Raw genomic sequence first — 13,524 nt, 5'->3', positions numbered from 1 at the left:
CCAGCAGTAATCAGTGCAGACAAGGATCAGTTGTAAACACAGCTTAAAACCCCAGCCAAACCTCAGTTCACTGTCGCACCTTTGTAGAGGGGTGACCTTAACAGTGGAGAAAAAAGAAAAGAGAGAGAGAGAGAAAAGAAAAGATCTCAAAAGAAAACAAAAGGCCCGTGAAAGAAAATAGATAATAGAAAGTTCAAGTGTTGGGGATGTTTTTTAGTAATTTGACATGTAAAAATATGAATCCGTTAAAAATATCAAACCAATAAAATTAACACATACTGTCGAGCAATGACGAGTGTTATATGACTACAAGGGTTAGGAAACCTCACTGAAGCTCAGTGATTACTTGCTCAGCAGAACAATAGCCAGCTTGCTCATTTTCATGCCTGCAGTACACTTTTGCATGATGTTGTCTATACCTGGCAACCTGGGGAGTGGAAATGTATTTGGGGGAAGATTGGCAGTGGGCAGATTCGGAGGCCACAACCCACACAGATTTCTGTGATGTTCCACAAAGTTCAAATAAGAACCTACTGGTGGATAAAGTGCTGCAAATAAGAGCTGTGGGTGCTAAGTTCAGTTTGTGTGTAGCTCACTGCTGTGTAGCTTGGTGTGACAGGGTGGATGCATGCATGACACGTAAAAAAGTTAAGATTTTAAGAGATTAAAAAATATGTAAAATATGATATATGTCTATAAATATGATGAATGGTCAAGCCAATTTGAAATCTTAAGTACATTTTTATTAAGTTTTCATTAAGTTTTAAGGAACAAAAGGCACAGTTTTCTGATAATAACCCATCAGTAAATAACAGCAGTGTCAGGCTGTTTATTCAACACTTTTATTATATTGGTTCATTCACATATTAACTATTAGTCCATTTGTCTTTCCTTTCATTCTTCTATAAGATCCAGTGCATTGAAGTTCATCACTCTGTGGTCTTCATTCAAAGTTCACAACCAGCGATGTACTGGCCCAACTCCCGAGCTTGACAGTTGGCTTGCCAGCCTGGCCTGAAAGAAAAGAATTAAAAACAATTAACACACGTCAAGATATTTTTGATCAAGTATATTAAACTTGATTAACTTTAGTCTTACCAAAATAAAATGCTCTGCTGGTTGGCAATAGTCTTGGCACACTCAATATCAGCAGTGATGTCATCAGTCAACAGCTCTGTTTGAGAAATCAAATTACAACATACGCCATACAACATAATATTATAATATATTATATTTTTATTATTTATGTATCATATTTCACAGCTAGAGGATGATTGGAAGCTGTGGTTCTTACGGCTGCAGGATATCCGGCAGCTGTTAAAGCTGGGGACCTGGTCACTGGAGCACCACCGCCGGTTGTTAATCTGGAAAATGCCGTAACTTGTTGAGCCGTCAGAGTTACGGGTTGTGGTCTGAGAGTTGTAGCTGGACGCAGTACTCGCCAAGCACGTCCCTGCAGGTAGTAGCCATGTATGATGCATATTTGTTAAAATACAACCCATAAAAAAATCATAAAAAGTGTTTTTTACATTTACTTTGACTTTAATTTGATTGCAGACAGTATATTTATATTATTGTATAGTTTTGTCTGATTAATATATTGTGTATTAATGTATATATTTTGTTAGTCACATCCATTCTTGCAGTTGGAGATCATCTGTGCATCCTTACTTCTCAAAGACTTTGTCTTTTGTACCAAATCATGATTGTATTCAGCTGTTGATATTACCTATTTTAAATGACATCAATATTTAGGATTTTTTTTTTTACCTCATAACTAGTCCTAAATTGCCTCCATCACAACTTTTTTAGAATATGTTTCAGGCCTGCAATGCAGGAATGAATTTACTGTTTATTAACAAATGACACAAAATTGGGTGGTGCTAGGGGTGCTCCAGATATTTGGCAACCGAAGATATTTGGCCTAAAATGACAAGAGCGAAAACACAAAATACTTAAACAGAACTATTACGGGCTCTGAGTGGTCCAGCGGACTAAGGCACAGACACTTTGATCGGAAGATTGCTGGTTCGAATCCTGTTCATGAAATTTATACTGTTGGAGGAACTGCTGAGATTGCTGGAATTCTTTGGCAAACAGTTTCTCAACACGTTTCTTTTGGCAAAGTTCTGACCTGATTATGGCATTTGATTATACCGAATTGACATCAGTACCTTAATTCCTCCCTATCTGTCCTTGTGGGACATACAAATAACTTAATCATTAAAATAAATAAAATAGTAATGGAATAAAACACTTGTTATTTAATCTACAGCTACGAGTCAAAAAGTACTTCACGTGTGTGTTCAGATAAGAGCGTGCCTGATGGCACGTTGCAGGTGCATAAATGGTGCTTGTCGGGTGAGGGTGAGATAACAGTCCAGAGCTTTGGTCACTTGTGTTTGGTTTTCTCATGGCTCTGACTCCTGATTTTACACAGCTCGTAATAGTAGTAGTTGTTCTGCATGTTGTGTTCTTATGTGGCTTATATTACTTAAATTAGGCCACTGATAAACTGTGGTACACTGATATTAGGCTATTAGCAGCATCACATAAAATGGAACTTATTACGCAAGTTTCAAACAAGTTTTTTAGGTTGTTGCACAATAGCATTGTTTAATTATTGGTCGACCCTAACTGATTAAGCCTGTACCAAGAGTAACATCCAGTCATGGAAACTGTGCTGTAGCTCAGTTTCAGGATGTTAGCTAACGTCTTATATCCTTTGTGGAGTGCAACAACTCTATTTCTCACATCCTTAGAGAGTTCTTTGGCATGAAGTGCCATGTTGAATATCCAATGGCCAGTATGAGTGAACTGTACCCAAAATACCAAACGATTCTCTGCTAAGTGGTTGACAACAGTCTGTTTTTTTTCCCTGATTCACTTGTTTTTCTGTTTATTTTTTTTATTGGCTAATGCAGAGGTGATAAGAGAAGTTTCATGTGCAGAATGCATATATGCATATGCAACTTGGAGGGACCTATTGTACCTATTGTACTAAAATTTCACATGTAAAACTTTTTTATTCTTTCCAAAAATCATCAGTGCCCCTAATAATCCAGTATGTCTTATGTATGAATTTTAAAGCCACTCAGCTGAAGTACAGCATTATATCGGAGTTTCAGTTTAGTCCTCCCGTACCAAGGCAGGAGCAGTATTAGCATTAGCAGCTAACCACTCTAAACGCTAGCTTTTTAGCCATTCAGGGGTGAGTTTATCAGACTGTAGCCTACGTGTTTATAGTGGTAAAACAAGTTACGTGGGATGAACTGCTAGCTATTAGCAGCTAATGCTAATGATCCAGGTGTAGTACAGGAGAAATTTTGCAATCTAAGCTTGATGTAAACAAACAGAAGTGTTTTACTCACCCAAATGAACAGTTTTCATGAAAGAAATCTGTGTAGATTAACATCCAATGTAGAGGTCTGCACCCGTCAGAATATGTTGCAGGACAGAATTGAATTGTTATAGGCGGGAGCAGCAAGAATTTCCCCCCGGGGATCAATAAAGTATCTATCTATCTATCTATCTACCTATCTATCTATCAGTAGTTTAATCAATCCAGGCGATGCAGAAGCGAGACCACATTAACATGTAGTCCCGCTCCGGCAAATTAATAAATATAATAATAATCACGCTGATTGATGATTTCCATGCAAGCAACAAAAATCCTCAAGAAAAATCTCTCGAAGGATGAACCGACACACACACACGCATGCACACACGCACCAATTGGAGATGTTCAGCACCTCAAGCAGGCATGTGCAGAGATGGGGGCAGAGGTTACTTGAGCACCTGCCCGTTTGGGTCTTTGTCACCTGAATTATTCCACCAGCAGTAAATTTGAAGCACTAAATGTGATTCTTTCAATTCCTATAAGGACTGTAGGGCGGGAGTGGCAGGAATGTGTATGTGGCGGGCGGGCGCGCGATTTTTGGCGGGAGCGCACGGTAACGCGACAAAAACAGTTTTAGATTAGTCTATGGTCAGTCATTAGTTTGATTCATCAATTTTACAATATCATATTTCAAAAAGTGGGCTTGATATAAGTGATGCAAAGTGATACAAGTGATCTGTAATACACCACATTAGGCACTAATGGTCAAATTTAAATAATTTTATTAAGATATATTTGTAATGCCATCTAGTGGCTTTTTGTGGTAGAAGCAGTGCACACATAACAAAATAAATAATAAAAAAAATACAGGAACAGTCATGTAAAAAATAATAGAACAGTTAGAGCCTTAACAAACTGAACTCTATCCCACTGTAACAGTTTTTAAGCTTAGCTTTACTTTAGTTAAACATCCCAATGCATGTCAAAAGTGTTGGGCACACTGGGGGGCTTTAACCAATGTCTGACAACATATAGGTGCACTATTTATAATACAATACAACGCCAGTTCACCAATCTCTACCCCATCAATCAATGGATAGAGACCTTTATATATACCCTTAAAACATATATAAAAAGGTTTTAATAGATGTCTAACAATTCTGACTAGTCAAAATGCATCAGATTTACCTAGCACTAACCACACTGTAGCCTATTTTAGCACATATTAGCTTAGTTTAGCTTAGCTAAGACAAGCTTAAGTGTTGTGTCGAGTTCTGCCAATAGATATGTGCTGCTAGGCTCTGTTTATTTAAGCACTCAAAGTTTATAATATGTTTTTTTGTGTTTTTCATGATAATACTGTTTTCTCTGGTGCATTATACAATCTGAGCTTACTGACAAGGAAATACAAAATGACAGAACTATTTATCTAACTAGCTAACAACTAATTATTGTCCACTCCAACATTTAACAGCTTTTTATTATTTTTATAAGCCTATATAAGCCTAGCTTCCCTGCTAACTAACAATTTAGCACACATTCAAGCTGTAGATAACTTAGAAATAGTATATACAGTATGTGTTTTATTAAAAATGGTCATATGGCTGTTTATTTGCCATAGTTAGCAACAGTGTTTTTCATTAGCAGCTTTTTTTCCAGATTTAGCCAAGTGCACGGCAAATCCCACAGCTCCCAAAACACAAGGTTTAAATCTGTAATTAAAATCTTTAAATCTTAAGCTTAAAGCTATGTTTTATACATATTAATGCCTTTAGAAACACTTGAATAACTACAGTACCTTTTTACCATCAGGTTTTAACCAAATACTTAACCCATATTATCTCCAACTCCACAACTCATCCCAAAAGTATTGGCTTTCCATGTCTGGCATTAGACATGCGGTTGTGTTTGTCATTTAGAGGAATTTTTAAAGTATTTAATATACACACCACAGAGGATACAAGGGTAATGTACTTAGACATTTTTACATTATTGTCCATCATCAGTAAATAACAGGAGACTCTCTGAGTGCTTATTCAATGCTTTTATTTCTTCTCTTTTATTTATTTACCATTTTATTTCTTTTTACTCTCCAACAAAATGCATTTTATTCAGCTTGTAGTGCAGCACGCTGTGGTCTTCATTTAAAGGCTACAACCTGCGATGTACTGGCTCACGTCTTGGCCCTCGCAGTTGTTTTGCCAGCCCACCCTAAAAGAGAAGGATTGAAAACATTAAGACATTAATTGGAAATTTTATATCATTTTTCCTTAATTTTCTCCCACTTTAGCTGAGCCAATTAACCCACCCTCTCACTAGACCTCCCCTTATATTTTGCAATATTTCTGACAGTCAGGACAATACATATGAAGTCAGCCATGCCTCTTTTTCGAATTACTGGCAATTAAAGCAGCACCACTAAGACGCCAACATACTCATACTCACAGAAAAACAACTCTGATACATCAGCCAACAAATGGCTATGCTATCCAGTATCACAAGCAAATTTATAAGTAGGGGGGAGCGCAATCTAGCGGCATCTACCCAAACCAAGAGAGATTAGACATGAATTAAACCAAGTAATACAGTCTTACCATGCGGAGATGCCCTGCTGGTCCACGATGATCTTGGCACAGGCAATATCAGCAGAGATGTTATCAGTCATCAGCTCTGTTTAAGAAAGAAAGTATCAAGCTGTATCAGGTCTCAGCATTCTCTGGATTCTTCATTTAAGCAATAATACACTCAAGGTTCGTGCTGTAATGTGTAATATTGCTAACACTGTGGCCTCGTGCCTACTACCACTGCACAGCGGTGCCAGTATTACACGCTATTGCACAAACCTTTTTCGTGTATTATTGCGACTATATCACAGTTCCATTATCGCTGTTTATTGAAAGATTTTGAGTTAAAAAGGAAGAAAAAAAGTTTGTTTGGTTATAAAAACTCCAGAAATTAAAATAGTTCCATTGCTGCTCTGTTTGTAGCTGGGCTGTTTGGCTTGTAAGTGCTGCATCGTTGCTAGGTTACCTGTATGTGGCGGAGTAATACATCGAAAGCTTTGGTTACAGTACATTACCGGCTGATAATGTCACTCATATACACCTCTCAGCCAATCACAATGCAGGGTCAGAACTAACTGTGGTATACTTTTATTTAATGCAGGGGTGGGCACAGGACAGGCAGGGGGGCGGAGTCCAGCACAGTTTGCTGAGTGATTTTTCTTTTATAATAAATCTACTAAACCTAGGAATTTAACAGCTGTGAAGGGCTGGAACTGCAGGAAGCTAGAAGCAATACAAAGGCATCCTATTTGTTTGAGAACAAGATGATTCTATGCAAAAGTTTTAATGCATGCCTAAATGCATGGGGAAGAAGCTGCTCGCGCTTCTCGTGCACAGACTGAACATAGAAAAGAATTTTTTTTAAAAGTCTATAGCTTAATAAACAAAATTTAAACAGGTCTAATCAAGAAATATACACTAGAAACGCAGACATTTTCACTTATTCAGGAATAAATATATTGGTTTTCAGGTTTAATCCACTATATTTTAAACATTATGTTACACAATTTAAAGTCTGATTAAAAACAAAAAAACAAAGTAGTATCAAGTGAAACCACTGAAGTAATAGTATGTAATATTATTCATTATGTATGTTTTAAGTAATAATACTGTAAGAATTTGAATTAATTGTATGAAAAATCTAGGAAAATTGCCTTTGGTTCGGTTGTATATAGACCAGAGTTTGGAGTCCTATAAAACTAAAAAAAAATAATAATAATCAAAGGTTTATAATATAATAGCACTAAATTCCTAAAGATCTCATTCTCATGTATTCAAAGTATATTTTTCAAGTGGTATTACTGTAGCAATCTCGAGTAATGGGAAGTCATAAATCAGATTTTGGAGTCCTGTAAAACCAGCAAATCAAACTGTTTTCAAATGACACCATTTAGTCATTGAATAACCCTTTTCATACTATTAATGATGTACATATCAAATTATATTACTGTAGCATTTTGAAATAATGAGAGGTCAAACAAAAAAAAAGGACGGTCAAACAAAATAGTGCACCCAAATGGCTGAATGGAGGTTGTTGATCTTACCACTGCAGGAAATGCCACAGCCATTGTAGCTGGGGAACACGCCATTGGAACACCACCAACGATCATTGATCTGGAAAATGCCGTAGTCAGTGGAGCCGTCAGAGTCGTAGTCGATGGCCTGAGTGTTGTAGCTGGATTCAGAAAATGCCAAGCAAACCCCTGCAGATTTGTGGAAATGTAACAGAGAGTTGATTACAGCAATAAAGGGCTTAAAAAGCCTAAAATCAAGCCTAAACAACCATTAGAGCAAATCATTAACTAAAATGCAATACTTAAAACTTAAAACTAGGGCTGTGTGTAGGCATGAGCTTGGAGATACGATACATGTCACAGTGTAGGGGTTGCAATTTAATATATTGCAATATACTGTGACACTCTAGGCAAAGCAAAATATACATAAAATCTGTCTATAGTATAAAAACACACTGTTCTATGTATAAAATCTAAATAAAAGCAAAAACACAATATGAACCACTTTCGACACCAGTCTTTACATGTAAACTAATCAGTAAAAATCAATACTTTTTTTTTGTTTGAAAATTAATACAGTATTGCAACTTTTTGACGTTGATCAGTTAAATACAAGATAATCAGAGATTGTGTAAATGAGAAGCATTCAGAACTCACAGTTGGCCAGACTGACACCATTATAGCCGTCCATTCCAGCTGCTTGGAGAGTACTCGCCAGCTCACAGTTGGAATAATACATGGCATTGGCCACGCCCACGAGCAGAAGAAGCACCAAAAGCTTCATTGTGATGCAGGACAGGACTTCTCTGTATGAACACCTCTGTATGAATCAATAGAGATGCTGCTGAACGGTGCTGCTGAAATTTATACCGTTTGAGAAACTGCTGAGGATGTGATTATTTTGGTAAATACTTTCTAACCTTTCTCAAAGTTAAAAGCTCTGATCTGATTATTACATGTGATCATGCCCGGTGGCTTTCACAGCCTGCCTCCTTATCTGCCCTTGTCGGATAAAACAAATAATTTAAGCTTAATAAAATAATGCATCTGAGGTTCTGAAATCGCTTAATTAGTTGTTTAAGATAAGAACATGCCTGCTATTAGGTACTAGATAACAGTATAAATATCTGCATACTTTTATCTTGTTTTTTTATATGATTCTGGCTCCCCACATTACACAACCGTGGGAGCTTGATTTGGATTTGATTTGAGTTGTTTTTGATTTTACATTGTTTGAATTAGGCCTGATAAATGTGAAGGCTATGAGCAGCAGCACGTACAGTGGATTATATCACACCAGTTCCAAGTTAGTTTAATATATATATATATATCTGTCTTTAAACCTCAACAGATTTTTTTTTTCTATTACCCCACATTGGGGAAAAAAGAAAGAGGAGAACATGTGCATTATTTATTTCATTATTATTGGAACAGGCCATTTACATATTGGGCCATTTACTTTTTAGTTAAAATATTTACAATAATTGTGTATCAAATTTTTCACAGATTTCCATGTCTTTAATCATTGTTAGTCATTAAACCCACCCCCTCACACTACAACATCTATCCTAAAAAAAAAAAAACATATGTAAACAAACATGGTGGATTACACCAAAGCCATTGCTAGGCTAGTTAGCTGTTAGTTCTGCTCAGAAAAAGCTCAAGAAATGAAAGGGATATGTACATAAGCATGGCTGAAAGGAAGGAGTCAACAAGGCTTATATATATACCTTCAATGAGAACTTGAGGTGAACCCTCATATAGATATTTAACTGAATAAATTGCATACATAGTGCCTGGTTCACAATATGCACAAAATGTCAAGTCAAGTCAAGTCAAGTAGTTTTATTGTCAATACTGCATATGTACAGGACATACAGAGAATTGAAATTACGTTACTCTCCTTCCCAATTTTACAGCAAGTACAGATAATAGATATAATAAAGGAGAATGGGAGACACTATGTGTACAATACAGCAGGGACACAAATAGACATACATGAGAGAAAAACAAGGTGCAGTGGTGTGGGGGAGGAATAGATATATAAATATAAGTAAAAATAAGTAAAAATAGATATATAATTATAATATAAAAGAGTGGGAGGCACTATATGTTCAATACAGCAAGACACAATAAACATACGTAAGACAATAGTGCAATATTGATGGTGATTGAGATGGAATGACAGTAAAAATAGTAAATAACAGTAGTGCAAATACGGTATATGGTATATAGCTTAAGGCTGGTAAAGTGAATGGGTGCGTAAGTCCTTAAAGTTCACAGTTTAATTAAGTGGAATTAAAGTGCGTATTGACAGTGCAAGTATATCAGTAGTGCAGGTGTTGTGTAGTGCAAGTCCGTTTGGAAGGGACCAGTACTTTGTGCATTGTAGTGCAGAGTTTCAGTACTTTATTAGTGGGGGGGTCAGGATGCTGAGTGAGTGTGTGCTGGGGGCAGGATTGGGATGGGGGGTAGAGCAGGAAGAGAGTTCAGCATCCTCACAGCCTGATGGATGGGGCTGTCTCGCAGTCTGCTGGTCCTCGCCCCGAGACTCCGCAGTCTCCTCCCTGATGGCAGCAGGCTGAAGAAGCTGTGTAGTGGGTGGGAGGGATCTCCTGCCAGGCGGAGGGCTTTCCGTGTGAGGCGGGAGCTGTACAAGTCCTGAAGGGAGGGGAGAGAGGTGCCAACAATCTTCTCAGCTGCTCTCACAATGCGCTGGAGGGTCCTGCGGCAGGATGCTGTGCAGGCCCCGTACCACACGGTGAAACAGCTGGTCAGAATGCTCTCGATGGCCCCTCTGTAGAAGGTGGTCATGATGGGGGTGGGGACTCCAGCTCTTCTCAGCTTGCGGAGAAAGTAGAGACGCTGATTTGCCTTCCTGGCCAGTGACGCTGAGTTGGTGCTCCAGGAGAGGTCCTCTGTGACGTGCACACCCAGGAACTTGGTGCTGCTCACCCTCTCCACAGCAGTTCCGTTGATGAACAGAGGAGTGTGCAGTGTGTGAGTTCTCCTGAGTTCTCTGTGTTCAGAGAGAGATTGTTGTGTTTGCACCAGGAGGCCAGACGGCTCACCTCGCTCCTGTAGTGTGACTCATCGTTGTTGCTGATGAGACCCACCACCGTCGTGTCATCCGCAAACTTGACAAAGAGGTTGGAGGTGTGTGCTGGTGTGCAATCGTGGGTCAGCAGAGTGAACAGAAGGGGGCTCAGCACACATCCTTGGGGAGCCCCTGTGTTCAGTGTGGTGATGCTGGATGTGCTGCTGCCAACCCGCACTGCCTGTGGTCTTCCAGTCAGGAAGTCTAACAGCCAGTTGCACAGTGAAGTGCTCAGCCCCAGACTGTCCAGTTTGTGTATGAGCTGTTGGGGGACGATTGTGTTGAATGCTGAGCTGAAGTCAACAAACAGCATTCTGACGTAGGTGTTCTTCTTGTCCAGGTGTGTGAGGGCTGAGTGGAGAACAGTGGAGATGGCATCATCGGTCGAGCGATTTGACCGATAAGCAAACTGGTAGGGGTCCAGGGAGGGGGGGAGCAAAGACTTGATGTGATGCATGACTAGTCGTTCGAAGCACTTCATGAGGATGGGGGTGAGTGCAACTGGACGATAGTCATTGAAACAGGATGGCGATGCCTTCTTTGGGACAGGGATGATGGTGGTGGCTTTGAAGCATGTGGGAACCACCGCCTGACTCAGAGAGGTGTTATAAATGTCAGTATAAACCTCTGCGAGTTCCCAGGCACAGTCTTTCAGCACACTACCAGGAATGTTGTCAGGCCCAGGAGCTTTCCGAGCATTGATCCTGCTGAATGCTCTCCTCACACTGTCTGGGGACAGCGTCAGCACCTGGTCACCAGGAGGAAGGATGGATTTCTGGGGACGGGTGTGTTGTTGAGTGGCTCGAACCTTGCGAAGAACCCATTCAGGTCATTCAGCAGAGATGTGTCGCTGTCGCAGGTCTGTGGATGTGGTTTATAGCCTGTGATAGACTGGATACCCTGCCACAGGTTCCGTGTGTCTCTGCTATCACTGAAGTGTTGGGAAATCTTCTTTGAGTACAGCCTCTTAGCTTTCCTGATCCCGCGGGACAGGTTGGCCCTGGCTGACCTCAAGCCTGCCTGGTCACCTGTCCTGAAGGCTGCATTTCTAGCCTTCAGGAGCTTGTGGACCTCTCCTGTCAGCCATGGTTTCTGATTCGCTCGAACAGTGACGGTCTTGAGGTCAGTTACATCATCAGTGCACTTGGTGATGTAGGCAGAGACAGTTTCTGTGTACTCCTGAATGTCTGTGGAGTTGTTGTGGGTGGCAGCCTCTCTGAACATATTCCAGTCTGTTGTGCTGAAACAGTCCTGAAGTGCCTCTGAGGAACCCTCTGGCCATACTCGTACCTGCTTAAGAACTGGTTTGGTGACTTTAACCAGTGGTCTGTAAGCTGGCATTAGCATAATGGTGAGGTGATCAGAGGCTCCCATAAATGTCGGGTCATTGGGCAGTTCAAACAGCTGTATGATTTTTCATCTTGGAACTGGGATTTAATCGCAGACTCTACAGAATCTAACTGCTCTCTAAAAACTGTATGTATACTGAGCCCAATTTACGATTCTTGATTGGGTGCCCTACTGCTCTTGGAGAAGATCTGAGGACTAACGATTGGATTATAGACTCCACACACTAAAGGAATGATCTGGAAAAACATTGGAATGTAAACACATGCAGTGCGGTTGACCACTGATTGACTACCCAACTTCCCTTATAGTGAAAAAAAAAGTCTAACAAGACTGAATCTTATTCCTAACTATTTGTTTACAATCTGTGTATTTGTTCATTTGATATTCAATTGAGAATCAAAATCAGAAAATAAAAAACAATTCATTATTTTGTTTTGTGTTTTTGTTTTTGAATATAATACCAAAAAAAAACAAATAACAGCTTTTTTATTTGATGATCCAAACAAAAATGTGAAATAAAAAAACAAAACAGATTAGAAGCCGAAATTGATTTACATTCAGATTACCGTTCCACCTTAAATGCTTACCCCAGTAACACACAGACAGTCATCCTTCATCAGTAAAAAGTTTATTCCCTTCATTCATGACTGGAATTGTCTGTATGTCTCTGGGTCGCAAAACCCAAACTAAAATGCTGCAGAAACCCCACGAAATAGAGTTTAGATTCTCTGCCCGAGCCCGACCAGATGCTCGAGCCGAACTCGAGCTTCCTCGGAAAATGATCTGCGGCGTAGGTGTCTGTTTTTTAATGCTATTTTTATTTTATATATGGAATCACAATATAAGAGTTAGAATTTTATAATCACACAGCTCCTTGGCTCACGCACACATGAGGTCCTTCATTTGAATAATTCTCCCTTTTAAATAATATGTTTCATTTTAAGTCTATTTTATAATTCTCCCTTTCAAATAATATTTTAAGTTGTAAGTGTACCCCTTAGGATCATACCATTTGGTGGGGAATTAATCATTCATAACAGCATTATATATATATATTTATATCTTTACTATATGCACAGTTATTACTGACAATAAGTCAGACTTGAAAAAAATGTGAATTGTTAAAAAAGTTCACCAATTGGTGTTTAATTTAACTAGATTAATACATTTACAATTTTAAGACATTTGTCATGAGTTTTTTTAAACATGTTTTAGAGACTAATTGTAACATTAGTGAACATAACTGATCACAAAGTACATTATACTTCACTTCCTACAGGAGCATTTTGACCCAAAGGTTTTATATTTTTTTAAACACAGGACCAAAAGGCTGCAGCCACTAACAATCAAATTAATCAGTACTTTTCTTTTTCCTCGTCATTTGTTAACCCAACAGACCCATACAGTTAGATCCTTACTTACTCACTTTAACCCAACATTGAAAACAGAGGCAAAACCATTCTAAGCGTCTCAGCTGCTTTTATATCTCCAGGGTTAGTTGGAGCATGCGCAGTGTGGACCATATGGGCATATAATAAAGATATATATATATATATTTATATCTTTATTATATGCACAGTTATTACTGACAATAAGTCAGACTATCTGTAGACAGAACAAAGAAGCAGAAAACACTGAAACATGAAGATAAAGAAAGAA

The 13,524-nt window shown here is 38.8% G+C and overlaps 2 protein-coding genes across 2 annotated transcripts; both read right to left on the bottom strand.

Moving 5' to 3' along the window:
* Positions 1-668: 668 nt before the first annotated feature.
* LOC103031748 (lysozyme C-like) lies at positions 669-1,618 on the bottom strand. The gene is made up of 3 exons (XM_049469117.1): positions 1,295-1,618; positions 1,099-1,174; positions 669-1,014 (listed from the first exon to the last, which is right to left on the bottom strand). The coding sequence occupies exons 1-3, from the start codon at positions 1,500-1,502 to the stop codon at positions 948-950; spliced, it is 351 nt and encodes a 116-aa protein (XP_049325074.1). The 5' UTR covers positions 1,503-1,618; the 3' UTR covers positions 669-947.
* A 3,747-nt stretch (positions 1,619-5,365) lies between these two features.
* On the bottom strand, positions 5,366-8,256 carry LOC103025635 (lysozyme C-like). Its single transcript, XM_007255323.4, has 4 exons — positions 8,076-8,256; positions 7,449-7,607; positions 5,935-6,010; positions 5,366-5,551 (listed from the first exon to the last, which is right to left on the bottom strand). The coding sequence occupies exons 1-4, from the start codon at positions 8,200-8,202 to the stop codon at positions 5,485-5,487; spliced, it is 429 nt and encodes a 142-aa protein (XP_007255385.1). The 5' UTR covers positions 8,203-8,256; the 3' UTR covers positions 5,366-5,484.
* Between the last annotated feature and the right edge of the window lie 5,268 nt (positions 8,257-13,524).

The sequence above is a fragment of the Astyanax mexicanus genome, chromosome 20, assembly GCF_023375975.1.
Source record: "Astyanax mexicanus isolate ESR-SI-001 chromosome 20, AstMex3_surface, whole genome shotgun sequence".
NCBI classification, from domain to species: Eukaryota; Metazoa; Chordata; class Actinopteri; order Characiformes; family Acestrorhamphidae; genus Astyanax; species Astyanax mexicanus.
The sequence above is the reverse complement of the archived record's forward strand: the minus strand, read 5'-3'. Positions and strand labels throughout refer to the sequence as shown.

What these genes read in the sequence shown, in the direction of transcription:
- LOC103025635 (XM_007255323.4), bottom strand. Translation starts at nt 8,202, where the DNA reads ATGAAGCTTTTGGTGCTTCTTCTGCTCGTGGGCGTGGCCAATGCCATG. An exon ending in CTGTGGCATTTCCTGCAGTG is followed by an intron (nt 6,011 to 7,448) that starts GTAAGATCAACA and finishes TTTCTTAAACAG; the next exon opens with AGCTGATGACTGATAACATC. An exon ending in CAGCAGGGCATCTCCGCATG is followed by an intron (nt 5,552 to 5,934) that starts GTAAGACTGTAT and finishes CTTCTCTTTTAG; the next exon opens with GGTGGGCTGGCAAAACAACT.
- LOC103031748 (XM_049469117.1), bottom strand. Translation starts at nt 1,502, where the DNA reads ATGGGTTGTATTTTAACAAATATGCATCATACATGGCTACTACCTGCA. An exon ending in CTGCCGGATATCCTGCAGCC is followed by an intron (nt 1,175 to 1,294) that starts GTAAGAACCACA and finishes TTTCTCAAACAG; the next exon opens with AGCTGTTGACTGATGACATC. An exon ending in CAGCAGAGCATTTTATTTTG is followed by an intron (nt 1,015 to 1,098) that starts GTAAGACTAAAG and finishes CTTTTCTTTCAG; the next exon opens with GCCAGGCTGGCAAGCCAACT.